This window comes from Vicia villosa, linkage group LG4 (genome assembly GCF_029867415.1).
Source record: "Vicia villosa cultivar HV-30 ecotype Madison, WI linkage group LG4, Vvil1.0, whole genome shotgun sequence".
NCBI lineage: Eukaryota > Viridiplantae > Streptophyta > Magnoliopsida > Fabales > Fabaceae > Vicia > Vicia villosa.
Genome location: NC_081183.1, coordinates 193,888,044 through 193,904,068, shown reverse-complemented (window position 1 = coordinate 193,904,068; position 16,025 = coordinate 193,888,044). Strand labels below are relative to the sequence as shown.

General features: G+C 30.6%; 1 protein-coding gene across 1 annotated transcript; it reads left to right on the top strand.

Annotated features, from left to right (window-relative positions):
- Positions 1-13,176: 13,176 nt before the first annotated feature.
- On the top strand, positions 13,177-15,777 carry LOC131594180 (calcium uniporter protein 4, mitochondrial-like). Its single transcript, XM_058866267.1, has 2 exons — positions 13,177-13,789; positions 15,117-15,777. The coding sequence occupies exons 1-2, from the start codon at positions 13,223-13,225 to the stop codon at positions 15,603-15,605; spliced, it is 1,056 nt and encodes a 351-aa protein (XP_058722250.1). The 5' UTR covers positions 13,177-13,222; the 3' UTR covers positions 15,606-15,777.
- Positions 15,778-16,025: the final 248 nt, after the last annotated feature.

Below are 16,025 nucleotides of genomic sequence, written 5' to 3'. Positions count from 1 at the left end.
TAAAAAAATGTTCTTTAAAAAATTTATTATTTTATTTACAATGCATTAAATATAAGTATTTTAAAGAAAACACACATTTTATTTTTAATAAATTTAATTATTTTAATTTTCATTAATACAAGTATTTAATAAACAAAATATATCCTTTTAAGATAAAATTCTTAGGAGAAATTCGTTAGCATTTTCTTAAATTTATTATAACAATTTGAATTTGTATTATACTTGTGATAAATACAATGGAGCCTGATTTCAATCCTTACCCACTCAGCTAGATTATGGTGATATGGGAGCCAAAATATCTCCTTTAATAGGAAGACCAACTGCCTTTGTGGAATGGTGGTAGTGTCCTTTATTTGCCTAATATATGGCATGATACGTTTGCACTAGATCTAGATACCAAGTATGCTGATTTGTGTCGGGCGACCCAAGCTTTGGGCGCCTTAGGTCGGGTCGGGTGCTCTCATGTGTCAGCCTTGTGACATCACCCCTCCGTGCCTCCTTCATTCTTGTGATAATTTTTGGTGGAATGAGATATGAGCTAACCACTAGCGGGTCAGAACAAAATTATTTTAGTTTACACTCCCTCAAGTATGAGGTCTAGAAAGACAATATGATTAAACTAAGACATCCATATTCATACTCCCTTAAGCATAAGGCCGAGAAGGATGGTGTGTTTTAAGCGAATAAAGCTTGATCTCTTATCGATGAAACTTTGAAGAGTGAGTCCCTCAATCGGGTAATATATGGATTCCCTAAGACGTGATGCGTGTAATGTTACATGATGATGGGATTATATTGAGAATGTGCAAACCATATGAGTCGTTGATATGATTGCATGTGTGCAACATGGGATATTGATCTTCTAAAGGAGTTTTGTGTTATGAGCTTGAGGGAAATTATGGAATATGACCGGCACGATGATGACTATAATAGGATCGATGATTATTTGATTAAGCCTTGTACACAGTTAAGTGTGTTATGTTTTGTATGGGTATTTTATCTATCTTTTTTTTATAGAGAAGATGACTCCAATGACCGTTGTTAAGAGAAAAATTGTAACGTCCGTTTTTAGTTTGCGTGATTTATTTAATTATGTCATATCGTGTTATGTGTTTTATTTAATTAATTATGTGTTAATTGTATGCTTATGAGATGTTGTGCTAATTGTTGGGTTTTAGTAATAAATAAAATAAGTTAGAGAAGCTTTTAATTATTGGGCTTAAGATAGCATTAGTGAGTGTATGGTGTTATTTAAGGCCCATTGGTAATTAAAAGGATAGTAAGGTTTAAATAAAGCAAGGATTTTAGAGGATTAGAAATTAGAAGCTCATTTTCACAAATTGGGGATAGAAGAGGAGAGTGAAGAGAAGAGAAAGAAGAGAGATTGAAGTTTATAGAGTTGGCTTCAATCCAAACCCAAGGTAAGTGTGAGATTCCTTCATGCTAAAGGGATGTATGATGATGTTTTGGGTGAGATTTGATTGTATGATTGTATCCATGGATTTGTGTGTAGAACTTAGGGTTTATGAACAAAATGCATGAATCTTGATTTGGAAATGTGTTTTAATTGATGTTTGATGATAGATAATGATAGATTTCGTGCTTATACATGCTTAACTGTTGTTTAGTAATAATTTTGAGTGTTGGAAGTGAGGTTGCGCAGTTATGTTCCGCCTGTTGTGTTTCTGCAAAATCGCGCTTCCGCTAAGCGGATGCTTACATTTTTGAAAATGAAAAGAAGGCTCGCTAAGCGGAGTCAGTTCGCTAAGTGGAGTCTGTTTCATGAAGAGCTTCGGCCACACGTCGCTTGAAGTGTGGTTATAGATTTTAGAAGCATAAGCGCACTTATGGGCCGCTAAGCGGACCCTGTTTCACAAAACTTGTTCAAACTTTGAAATGACGTATCTTTTGAACCGTAACTCCTTTCTATATGCCGTTTGAACCTTCGTGAAGCTCTAATTAATGTCTTTCCTTGGTATATGCTATGAATATCTTTGGAAACTCTTTTGGACTCTTATTCTTGAATTGGATTGTTGTTGACGTTGGATTTTCGGAATTGATTATGTCGTTTAAGTTGATCATGTTGTTTAAGTGGACTATGTTGTTTAAGTCGATTACGTCGTTTAAGTGTGATGGTGGGTGTGCATCTTTGAGTCACATTCATTTCATTGTTTGAGACGGCCCTTGTGGAAAATGTTTGAGACGACCCTTGTGGCAACTGTTTGAGACGGCCTAATGGCAAACTGTTTGAGACAGAAGTTTACTCCAATGGTACCACATGCATGTGCATTGTTCGAGTTGCATAAGTGAAGTTGTATGTTGAGTTGTAATTGGATGTTTGTGTGTGCATGACATAAATGTTAACTTGTGTTGAGATGATGGTTGTTTCGTTGATCATATGTGATAATTGACTATGTGTACCTTAATTGAACTTGATATTATTGTTGTTGGTAAGACGTTGAGTGATGTGAACTGTAGTACGTGATATGTGCCGAGAAGTGGTGACCAATGTATGATTATTTCTCCGCTTTGAATGTTATCATACGTTTCTTTATAATGAGTGATACCTCATCCCTTCTGTTTGAATGTTACCCCTATGTTGGTAACGTGCAGGTAATGACGAGGAGTAGTCTTGTGCCTTATAGCTCGAGTCAGTGTGTCGATGCTCTAATACGTAACACTCGGGGGGGATGTCGATTACTTGCTTATGTCTTGCTTCTTGTTATTTCTTTGTTGAATTTCGTCATTATGTTATGTTGAGATTTGATGGATATAGTGTGCCATGTTGGCCTTGATGATTATGATTTGTATTGTCGTGATATTTGATTTCCGCTGCGATATAAGTACTTCTTTGATATCGATGATTAATGCATGTGATATTGCCCTCATATATGCGTGTTATGTATCTATGTTGATGAGCATGATATGTGAATGTGATTTTAGTTTGTTTAGATGTGACGCCTTGAATCATTTTGTTCAAATTGTTTTAAGATTTTGCACTCTGATTCTCCTGTTAATTGCGGGGTAAAGTTGGGGTATTACAAAAACCCTTCACGCAAAGAAAAGGGATGAAGGAGACGAGAAGTGGTCAACTAATCTTAAAAGTAATCCTAATGGCATGATAATTCAGGGAAAAGGAAAATGGTTAATGAGGCGACAATAATCTCCCCCAAGCCTCTCAAAATTATTACGCCATGGGCGGCTGAAGCAACCTCTTCTTTAATAGAGGCTCAATGTTGACCTAGAGAAAACTCCTTCTTTAGGAACCACCTCATTAACTCCTTAGTGAGTAAGATGACACATTTTCTCTAGAATGAGGACTTTAAGAGGGAAAAATAAATAAGAGAAGTGAGTCAAAAGTGTGTCGGACAATAAGGATGAAGAGAAAACTTTAAGATGCATGAAACATTGATTTACTTTTTACTTATTATATAGGATGAAAAATATTCAATATCTATAAATTATGATTTATTTTCAACTTATTGGTATCTAGATTTTAACTTCAAAATATTGATTGTTTTGGCCGGTCATTGACTTAAAAATGAGGAAACTCAATCATCACATTACTCAACTAAAACACCGAAGACTACAATGCATCTCTACCATGAGGTTCCTCATTGGATCCTTACTAGGAGCTATTGCTTATCATTACATGTCATTGAATTGTCTCTCACATTCTATGTCAAAATAATAGAGAATGTTCATAACTGGCATTCATATGTAAAACATTTACATAAGTCTTGAGATATTCTCTTTCTAACTCATAATTCATACTAGTTTTATTCTTCTACTAACTTGAACGTTTGAATACACGTTTCTGCGTCGTTGTATTGAAATTCCATATTGTCGAATCAAAACTCTACTTCATGACAAACATTTCTAATTCGCTAGCAAAATACTCACTATACATCATGCATATACAAGTAAAACAAATTGCTATTAAAGTGATTATGCAATTTGCAAGGCCTGCCAAAGAATTAGTACTCTCAATCGCAACAATTTTGTTTGACCAAAACTTGTAGCATGTGTTGAACTTTAAAAGGAAATGTGGTAGATTAAACACATTAAATTCTTAAAGCAAATGATGAGGTTGGATTTAGTAGATTTCCACTTACATGTGAGCATGGTAGAATAGGATTGGAATCTGTGATTAGGAAACCAACAACCAATATGATTCCCACTCAGACACCACTCCAAGTATTTTGGGATACTTGTTATTTTTCTTTTATGTTGTTTTTCTCTCTTTGATCAATTAATTAGGCTAAGATGTATTTTAAGAACACATATTAATATAATATTTTATTGAAATTCGTGCATTTCATATTTTACAAATATTAAATTTTAAAATTAGTTCAAAATTTTATTTCTATTAAATAACTTTTTTTACTAAGAATACAAATTTTAAAATTAGTGCAAATTTTATTGTATTAAAACCAACAATTAATATAAAAAAAATATGTATTGTTAAATCAGTTTAGTTGAAACTTATGAAGAGACATCAGATACAGAAATGTGAGTTTGAATTTATGATATTTTATTTATTCATTTTTAAATGGAAAATTTCAACAACCATATTATTTGACTAAAAAAATATTAATATTTATTTTTTTAAAAATATGAAAGTTGTGCTTTTTTATTAAACTTTTGTTTTTAGGATTCATCTATATATCAGGAGTCGGATTGAGTATTAATTCTTTTTTATTATTTTCCATTTTATGTTTCTAATGAAATGTGGTTAACTTTTTTGGTATTTGTAGATGTTCTTGATTGGCTGCACTTTGTGGTAAAACACTGTTTATTTGTATGGATGTCTTGACTGATGTCATGATTTTATTATGGTGTGCTATGCAGAATGTGTTAGGTTGTTAATATTGGTTTCACGATGGATGTCAAGCTGGATGTCGTGACATCACTTTATGCCAGCTTGATTGTTGTTTCTATTTCCGTCTGTTTGTTTCTTTCCTTATTCATTTCAGGAGGTATTTTAGGAAACATATTATTTGAGTGATAATTTCGAAGTGATTCTTGCTGCTCTATTATTTAGCACTCTGAAGCGTGGAGATTGGTTTAAGTGAATTAAACCTAATTTGTGTTTCTCAAGCCCAAGGCCCATGCGTTATCTTATATAAAGGGCATCTAGTCATAATCTGAAGACTCAGAGATTTAGAGATTGAAGATCGAAGCTTGAGTCTGTGTTTCCACTGTGTGTTTGTGTTTTAGGATTCTCTTGTGTGCCAAGCAATTGTCACCTAGATAATTGTATTGGACTAGTGTTTTTGTTTTGTACTTTGGTTGTGTCACTCTAAGCTTTGAAGCATGAGTGCTATGTCTTTGATTGAAGCTTTTAAGCAAGATCAATAGTTGTTTGAAGTGTGTCTTCATCTTTGATTTTTCTGTTTGCCATCACTGCTGTGATTGAGGGGGGTGAGTAGGAACTCAAGTCTTGTTAGATTGAAATTGTATTGGGTAGGTCTTAAGTGAAGAGTCAAAACTGGTAGGTTTACCTCTGAATTAATACTGCTTATAGTAGATTTCCTCTCTAGCTTGGTAGCCCCCAGAGTAGGTGTGATTTGCACCGAACTGGGTAAACAATTCCCTGTGATATTTACTGCTTTATATAATTGTTTACTGTTAAGATTTATTTGTTGTACTGAAGCAGATGTCATAACATCCAGTATAACATCGGTTGCGTGTTACTAGAATTTCAGTATAGAAGTGAAATTCAAATTTGGTTAACTCTTTCTATATATTCCAACAAATAAATGGTACAATTATATCATCCAAGTTTGACATTTTAATACCAAGAAGGTATTTGAGTTGTATGGCTAAATGAATTAAAAAATATCATATGAAATGAATAAGTGAATCAATTTTTTTTAAGGCTTTCAACTTGGGATTTAGGTCGCCTAGAGCTCCTATTATTAAGGAGGTACTGTGGCATCCTTTAAATTTGAGTTAAATTAAGGGTAATTGTGATGGAGCTTATAATCACAATAACCTTTCCGCGACTTGTGGAGGTTTGATCAGGAATTTTAGGGGGAATTTCTTTTTGGTTTTTGAGGATTTCGTCCCTTGGTCGTCTTCCTACTTAGCTGAATTTGTAGTTGTTATTCGCGCCATGGAAATCTCTATTGAGAGAGGTTGGAATACGCTTTGGACTGAAACGAATTCGCTTTTGGCGGGTCAGGGTTTCTTCAAGTCTCCGTTAGTTCCTTGGTAAGTCAAAGTGACTTAGAATTTTTGTATAAACTATTTTGTTTTTAGACAGATTTTCATTTCTCACATTTTCAGAGAGGGTAACTCTTATACCGTGTTTTTTGTTAACATGGATCTTTCTAATAGTTCTTTCATTCTTTTTTTTAATTTCATTCATCTCGACATTAGGAAGAAATTTGTTTGTAATAAATTTAAAAATACCAAAGTTTAAATTTTTCTCTTGATGCGTTTTTTGTCCCATTTTTTTGCAATGTTTCCTTTTTATATACAATACAAGGTTTCATTTTTTTAAAAAAATATCTTGTGATTTAATGAACATTATTTATTGATTTTTTTTTTTAAAAAGTGTCCTCCCAATGTAGTAATGTGTGTGTGATATATGTGAAAACACGTTTGCCTATAAGCTAGTTAGGTGTTGGTGACCGGTGTGCATGTGAATTCATGTCTCTTTTCTTAACCTTCTTTTTGACAACCTACACGTGTCATTCAACTACGTATGAAGGCTAAGTGTCACCATGCAATGCAAAATTCGAAATAAATGTGTTTTATTACCAAACACAAGAACTAGAAAACATGACTTTTGTAAGATTTTAACTTCGTTTTTTTGAAATTATATAAGAGAAGTAATTGGAAAAACAAGCTTCAATTCACCTCTCCCCCACTTCAATAATGCAATATGCTAAGGTCTTCATCCATGCTGCATTATTAAATGCATTACTCTTTGAAACCACGTGGATAAAATGGGTTTAAACCCTGCCACCCATTTAAAATTGAAATGGCATGATTAGATAAATACGTAGTATATGTTTCTATATTCTAATTAATACCATTTGATCTTCACTCAATTCTATAAAATCGACTAGTAGGTGAAGATTGTTCTCACTTATAAATATATGTTCAGGTCATATATTATCAGATGTAAGATTCTTAACACACTCCTTCACACACAAGGCTAAACAACATGAAAATTAATGGTGTGTGGTCCGATAACGGAACTAGAGCATGGAAATTAATGGTGTGTGGTCTGATAACTGAAACCTAATAGCATGTGGTCCACCGAATCTCCAACCAGACTCTGATACCATGTTAAGAAATATGATTTGACCTAACTCAATCCTACAAAATCGGCTGATATGATGAGGATTATCTCCACTTATAAATACATGTTCAGATCATATATTATTCAATGTGAGACTCTTAACAAACTTCATTAACATAGCTAGTTGATATTCATAAATAATGAGTTGGTTTTGTTTGTAAAATATAACTGCGGCTATGTTTTTAATTCTTAAGGGTGATAGTGATTCCTTAATAAGGTGAGCCAATAAAGAGAGAAAACATATGCAGTCATTTTGGAATTTATTAAGGCTCAAGGGACTTCCTATATTTTTTATTTCCTCGTCTCATTGTTTATATTTTTATTGATTAATTAAATAAATGATGACTCGATTTTTTGCCTCGGTTTTTCCATTAGTTTGAGATTTTAGAGTTTTGATACTTTTTCAATTTAATTTTTATTTTAGTAATTGAGTCTCCTCACCGTTATATCATTACACATCTCTTAGAATTGAGCATTTTTTATTAATATGTATTTTGCATACATAAAACAAGCATTTGACCAAAAGTCAATGTGAAATGATTCAAGTCAGAAAATTTGCGACTTGAATCAAGAAACTCATGGACACATGATTTAAGTTAGACAAAATCTTGACTCAAAGTAATGAACAGTTTTATTTCTCAAATTTTCATTTTTGATTTGTGACTAGAGTCAGAGAAGTGCATGACTTGAATCAAGAGCATGATATGAAAAATGGATTTTTCCTCTAGAACCTTGAATCAAATCACATAATCTCTTGACTCAAATCATGCATTTTTTTTATTCAAGTCAAAAAAAGGACTTGACTCAAATCATGGGCTAATCAATAGCCAGTCATAATTCAAAACAAACTTGCAAAATCTGGGTTTTCTTATCTTGATTCAAGTCACTTATTTTCTTGACTAAAATCATTTTTTTCTCTTAACTCGAATCAAACGATCATTTTTACTTATTTTTAGTGTATTTCTCTACACTACTACGTAAAAGTGATACCAACGTCTGACCAGCCTTTATGACCGTGATTATATGTCAACAAGCGCGCTAACTATCACAAAGGTTACGTCATACAACTAACTATTATGACGTGCTTTAAAGAAAAATATTTAACAATGACTGGTCTAAGCATCTGTTGTGATATATACACTGAGTTTATAATAAATTATGTGGAATGCTTATTTTGTCAATGCTCACTTAACATATAACCTGTCAGTCTGATCTAGAACATTATAATATGACAAATTTTTATTAGAAGAATAAGTTACATGTTCAATGCTAGACAATAATTTTTTAGCTCCATTTCTGCATTTTTCTCTTTAATTACTAGAACATGTTTCAATGCTCATATTTCTTCAACCTCCTCCTTCATCCCTAGTTCATTTTGCAACATATTATTTACTTTGCAAACTAAATTAGAGGTTAAGGAAACCAAGTTCTCACTATTAAAGAGCAAAATGCAGATAATGGGCTAAAGGATTCTTGTCTGGAATTGAACGTGTAACTTGTTTTCAAATATTACTTTATCTATCATATTATAATTTTCGAATGCAATCTGAAAAGTTATATAATAGATAAGGTGTTAAAAAATTCTTAAACCACATAAGATATAATAAACTCATCTTAAACAAATATTAACCACAACATTCATCAACAATGAACAATGTTACAACTTTTATATGTAACAATAACAACATATCTCATAATGGAATCAAAAATGAAAGAAAATGAGCATGGAGCTGAAGTGAGAGCAACAAACATGTGTTAATCTATAAGTTTGTAGTGCTCACACAAATTTGATGCGCTCACTTTAGCTTCATCCTCGTTAATTTTTTTTCATTCACCCATTCATACCTACAAGTCAAAACAAGCAAAAACATAAACAAATTAAAACCTTATGAAACCAAAACAATAATAGATTAAAAAAATTGAAACATAAACGAATTCGTTGCATAAATTTGGAGAAGACGAACTTGTAAGGTACCATTGTTAGATAACCTCTCTAACTCATAACTATCATGCACATTTATAATAAGTGGATCAAAATGACTAGTAACTAAAAGGTTGAAATCAGAACTAGTAGAGGTTTATGTTCTAACAAAGGAAGAGTAATTATTATTCCCAAAATCACTAGAGATGCTTACAGTGTGATCATTTATATGAGCCATTGCGAAAATAAAATCTAGAAATGTAAAAAATGAGCTAAGAGTAAAAAAGATACATGTAGATAACTAGAGCAGATGAAGAAGGTAGATGTTATGCAAAGTGAAAAGGCCTCGTTCGAAAAGAAATAAAATGCTCAAGAAAAGGCTTTTGAAAGGAAATTACTCTGACAAAAAGGAAAGCTGACTTTCAAAAATGAGAAAAATATTCACCCAAAGACCTAGGAAACCTTTATAAAGAGGAAGCGAGCAACATGCCAGATTAAAAAGAAGATATAAAATTAAAAATTTAACGGTTAGATTTTACCTTGGAAAGACAAGTAAATTCAAGAGCAATCGAATTTCAAAGAGAAAAGCGTCACAGTCTGACCTGCGAGCCTAAGGTCACATGCCTTAAAATTGGCAAAACATCTTAATGATGGGAAATATATTTAATTCGCTTGTTCTCCACTACTTTTGCAACCGTCTCATGGCCACCCAATTCTTCTTATGGATGGATTTGGTAACGAGATGCCACCCGCAACTTTGAAAAACTTCTCGAATGATAAAACACCCAGCCATGTCATGGGGGCAACTGTTTTAATTTGGTGCGACCAAATATCTAATACATGTAAGATCCAAATATCAAGTCCAACAATGCAATGCCCAAATAAAAGTATCTATCATATATAATTTAATCACGTGCGACTTAAGATACACTTTCTTATCTCATACTTTCACTTCACTTATATATATATATATATATATATATATATATATATATATATATATATATATATATATATATATATATATATATATATATATATATATATATATATATATATATATATATATATATATATATATATATATATATATATATATATATATATATATATATATATATATATATATATATATATATATATATATATATATATATATATTATGAAAATGAAACATCCAAGTTAAGTACGGAACAATTATGGTTAACTAAAATAAAATATGTATTTTTGCTGATAATGGCCCGTGAAAAAAATAAAAAAATTGTCATTTAAAAATAAAATTTTTGTGTCTCAAATAAATATAATTGTTAATTAAAATAAAATAGGTATTTTGTTCATAGTGGCCTATGAGAAAAATAGAAATTTTAACGTTTAAAAATAAGAATTTTATGTCTTAAATAAAAACAATTGTTATTAAAATAAAATAGGTATTTTGCTGATAATGGCACATGAAAAAAAATTGACATTTTAAAACAAGAATTCTCTATCACAAATAAAGAGAATAAAATCGGTATTTTGCTCATAGTGTCTCGTGAAAAAAAAATAAAAAATGTTGACTTTTGAAAATTAATTTTTTAATAATCATAAAATAATTATAATAAAAGTGAAAGAGAAAAATCTATTTCCTATACTTTTTCATTCAATTTAAAAGATTCAATTTATTAAGTAATTAATTTATTTTTAAAAAAAAATAAAAGGGGAAAGAAAAAAATTAAAATGAAAGTGAAAAAGTGTAGGAAATAGAAATGGTGAGTGAAAGAGTGAGAAGTGGGACAAAATGAAATTTGAAAAGGTATTAAATAAGAACTTGATACTTGTAGCATTTGGTTGAAATTTGGTTGAAGTAAAGTGAATTAATTGAAAGATTATGCTTTTACTATTTTAATCTTTTGCAAATGTTAAAAAATTTAAAATGAATGGTATTATTGATAGTTTGCAGACATTTTAATGAATAGATAGTTGATTGATTGATTGCAAACATATTTTTTTTAATGGATAAATATTGATGTTTATGTTTTGATCCTTTGATTTAATTTGGATTTTACCTTTTTCCTCAAATGTATATATATATATATATATATATATATATATATATATATATATATATATATATATATATATATATATATATATATATATATATATATATATATATATATATAATTTAAGTAAATGTCTTCACTTTAAATATAAGATATAAGATGTAGTAATGTGAGATTAATAAATTATGATGGTGCAAAAAAATTTACACATATGTTCAATCAAATTACAAAATAAATATCATTTTGTAGATTACTTTATAAAATATTTTCGTAGACTACTTTATAAAATATTTCACAATGTGTGATTCGATTGAGTGCATGTTAAAAAAAAACCTTAATATATTTTTTATCACATATATTAATTTCAGAGTTACTTTGATCCTTTAAATTAAAAAAAAAAAATTATATTAATTTTTTAACTCTTTAAATATAATAGTATTTCTTGTTTAATTAGCAACCAGAATAAAATTAAAAATTAATCATTAATTAAATAAAAATAATTAACATAATATATTTTAAAGAGTTAAAAGATTGATAAAACTATTTTTTTAAAGTTAAAAATCTAAAATAAATCATTTATTTAATACACGAGATCAAATATATTAAACAAAAAAAAAAATTTAATCAATCATTCTGAAAGTATTTCACGGTACATATACAACTTAGGCTATGCTTGGATAGAGTAAATTGAACGGAGCGAATAGAGCAAGCGAATAGAGCAGTATGGAGCGGAATAGAACGGAGCAGAATTGAATAAAGATGTCATTCCTTTATTTGGGTACATATTAGACTTAGGCTATGTTTGTATTTCATTCCATCTATTCTTAATCAATCCAAACAATGAAACATAATTTATACTATTATGTTCCATTCCATTCCACTCCCTTCTATCAATCCAAAGATACTCTTATACTCTTAAAGTTACCATGTAATGAAATGGAAAGTGTTTGTGTTTTTTTTAATGCTTGAATTTTTATTTATAGAAATTATTTTATTAAATTTTATATTTATGAAATTTATGTTATTAATTTTTTTCAATTTTTATGTAAACAAGATGATGAGTCATATGCTTGATCAATTACTCACCGGCCAACTATTAACATAATGATTCATTTCATTGTTTTGACCAAGGCAACTTATCTAAATTTTAACATTGGGTACTCTAAATGTGTATGGGAAACTTTCAAGTGAAGAGGATTCCTATCCATCAATGTAGTTTGAACCAAACCAAATCATCTATTCTCACCTTATAGCTTACTCAATAGAACATAATGGTTCAAGTAACAAGTATAATCAATATTACTACTATTCTTAACGTAGATAATTATTCAATATATTATTTTCTTTATATTTATTACTCTATCGATCTGATCTTATCTATAAGAAAAAATCTATTTTGAAAATATATTATTTTCTTTTATTTATTACTCTATTTGATTTTATTTTTTAAAAAAATTTATATTTTAGGTTCATTGAAAATATAATGTATCTGACTCATATTGTCTAGATACATTAGTTACTCAATGTATTTAAAAATCAATGTAAATGAAGAATTTTCATTTACTGAATGTTTATTTATTTATTTTTTAAATATTGATTCCAAATCTATATGTAAAAATATTGTAATTTCCACTTTGCTGGCACAATACTTGTGCTGCCCAAAAGTTAAAAGCGGTAGTCGATACGATTCCCATGATGACATCTCCTTCTCCTCATGGTCCTGCTCAAATAAAATCTCCTATTTTATTTTTCATAAAATTAAAATCTTTTATATTTTCCAACGTCACATATAGTTTATAGAATATTTTTTAAAAATAAAATTAATATCTTCCTCATACATTGGACGTATATATAAAGGCACAAAACCTTTCCTCAAAAATCTCAAGAGTCTTTAAATTCTCTTCAATTCAATAGTACTCTATTCTTGCATCCATTTTTTTATCAATGGCTCTTAGAAAACTCTTCACAAAGCGTCTTTTCGAAGGTGTCAAAACGACGCCGTCGCTTCAACAAACCATAGTTTCTCCAAACACTTCCAAAACTAACTTCCACCGCGAGTATCTCTCCTCGCCGGATTCCATTAACCGAGGCGTTTTCCGGCGGTTTCTTCCCCGGAGATCCGTGCACCACTCCGACACCGCGAAGCTTCCGGAGTTTCTCTCACTACCGGTAGGAGAGAAACTTAGGGAGAAACTCAGAGGTATCAACAACATTACCTATACCGGAGATCGTTTCGGTCTTGATTTTCCGCCGTTGTCGTCTCCGGCGAGTGTGACCGGAAGTGAAATAACGGTTGAGGATGCGAAGAAAATTCTGAGAGCTTCGCAAATGGAGAAGGTGAAAGCGAAACTGAGAGACATTCCGGAGAATACGATTTGTTACTCGGAGTTCTTGCGGATTTGCTTTGAATCATCTCAGAATCATGATCAAGGTGCTGAGTTTGCAAGGATATTGGATGAATCTGGAAACGTCATCGTTTTGGGGAACACTGTTTTTCTAAGGCCAGAACAGGTATTTTCAGTTTTTTTTTTCTTTCTTTAACTGAATATTCGTATTTTCATAATAGTTGTTAACTGAATATGCTTTTTTTTATTTTATCTTGTGCATAAATTTATTAATTTAAGTTGAAATCATGATAATTGTGCATAGTTAGATTTTACTAGTTGTTGGAGTATCTATCGGTTCAAACAAAGATACTTTTGATTTGGAATTAAATATTATTTTTTTTTGTTTCTGAACCAGACATGCATGCAAAAATATAGAAATATTTAATGAGGATTGAAATTATTAAAAATATTTGATATTTTCATTTTTATTTGTTCTTTTAGTAGACTATTCTCTCCGCTTTAAAATTAGAGTACAGCATTGTTTAAAGATTTCACATAGAGATTAAAAAAACTAGTCTTGTTAACTAATATGTTTCTTTTTTACTATGATCAATATAAAATTATATAATTAATAATATTTTTGGACAAAATTATTTTATAAAATTATTATTTTTAAAATTTGGTCTTTAATAAATTTTTATTTTTATATTTTATTCTTCTTATTATATTGAAATTTGTAAAAATAGTCTTATTTGAAAAATAGAAAGAAAAAAAATAGTGCCCCTCAAAATTGTCTGGGTGCAGTGCACATGTTCGAATTTATGTCACTACACTTATTTATTAAAGAGTGAAATTATGGTCATTAAATTTTGTAATTTATGATTTTGTAGATATTAAAATAATAATTAACTTTAAATAAAACAGTAAACCAGGAACATTGATTACAAAAGATAAGACAAGTTGAAGCTTTGTTGCTACAGTATATTTATTCCGATACTATACTGCCACTGAAAAAAGGAATGTCTAAAAGACAAAATATGTCATATGTCATTATACAGAAAATATATTATTTTTCACAATGAAAAAATTTGTAGGTGTATTTGAAAAGAATCATCAAATAAAGATTTAGATGCCGGGCTTAATCCTATCAATTTGCACATAATATGTGTAATCCTTATTTGATGGGAGAAAGTAATCGGCGGCACATGTTTTAAGGAAATTGAAATGAATAAGTCCTAATTTTAGTTTTAGTTCTTCTCTGGGGAGGGACTTATCTGATGCTGCTGTATATGGTTTTTTGTGTTATCTTTTCATTACACCAAAAAGTGTGTGTGACACCTGCCTTACCTACCCACCCCTTCCACCTCTGCATTGCCTGCAAGTAACCCTTCCTTTACCTGCCTACTTTTCTGCCTCACTGTCCCCCTATCAACTAGATTTTGGGACCATCAAAGAGCCACTCAAACTAAATTGTCTTTTTAACAAACTTTTTTTATTTTTTTGGATCACAGGTTGCAAAATCAATTGAGAGCCTAATGCATCAATCAATAGCCAGCCCAAATGATCCAAGAAGAAAAGAGCTAGAGAATATGGAGAAGCAAAAAGCACTAATTGATGATAAAGCAAAAGCCCAAGTCCAAACTGAGCTTTATTGTGGATTGGGCTTTTTAGCTATCCAAACACTTGGTTTCATGAGACTCACTTTTTGGGAGCTAAGTTGGGATGTTATGGAACCTATATGTTTCTTTGTCACTTCCCTGCATTTTGCTATGGCATACATGTTCTTCATCAGAACTTCAACTGAGCCAACGTTTCAAGGATACTTCAATCAAAGATTTACTGTCAAACAAGAACGTCTTATGAAGAAATACAACTTTGATGCTCATAGATATAGTGAGCTCTGCAAAGCTTGTTATCCAAGTAATCATGGTGGTGCAAAAGCTGAGAGTTTTTCTCCAGCTATCAACCATGGTGAAGAGACAGTTCTAAGAGCCTTGTAACGTTGAAGAATCATGTCTTAACTTGTACCAGTAATGTTTAGATAGTGTTTTTAGATTATCGATGAGGTGAATGCAACCCTTTTTTTCTTAACATGATGGTTGATGTACTGGTGTAAATAACCTCTGTTTAGATTTTTAAGAGGTGTTGGACTAATAGTTACTCTTTTTTTAAGTTTTCTTCTCTTGTAAGAGAAACACAAATTGGATGGAAAATAATTGATGTACACAAATAAGACTAACTAGTAACTTTGACGAAATTACTTCAAGGTGTTTAGATCTTGAGAGAAAAGCAGGGTTGGAAGCTGGAAGGACAACACGGAGATTACCACACTCGATTATACACATCTGTAGAGTTAGAGATAGGAAGTTTATGAGATTTGTCTAAAAAATTGTTTTGCAAACAGAAGGAATTTTAATGCA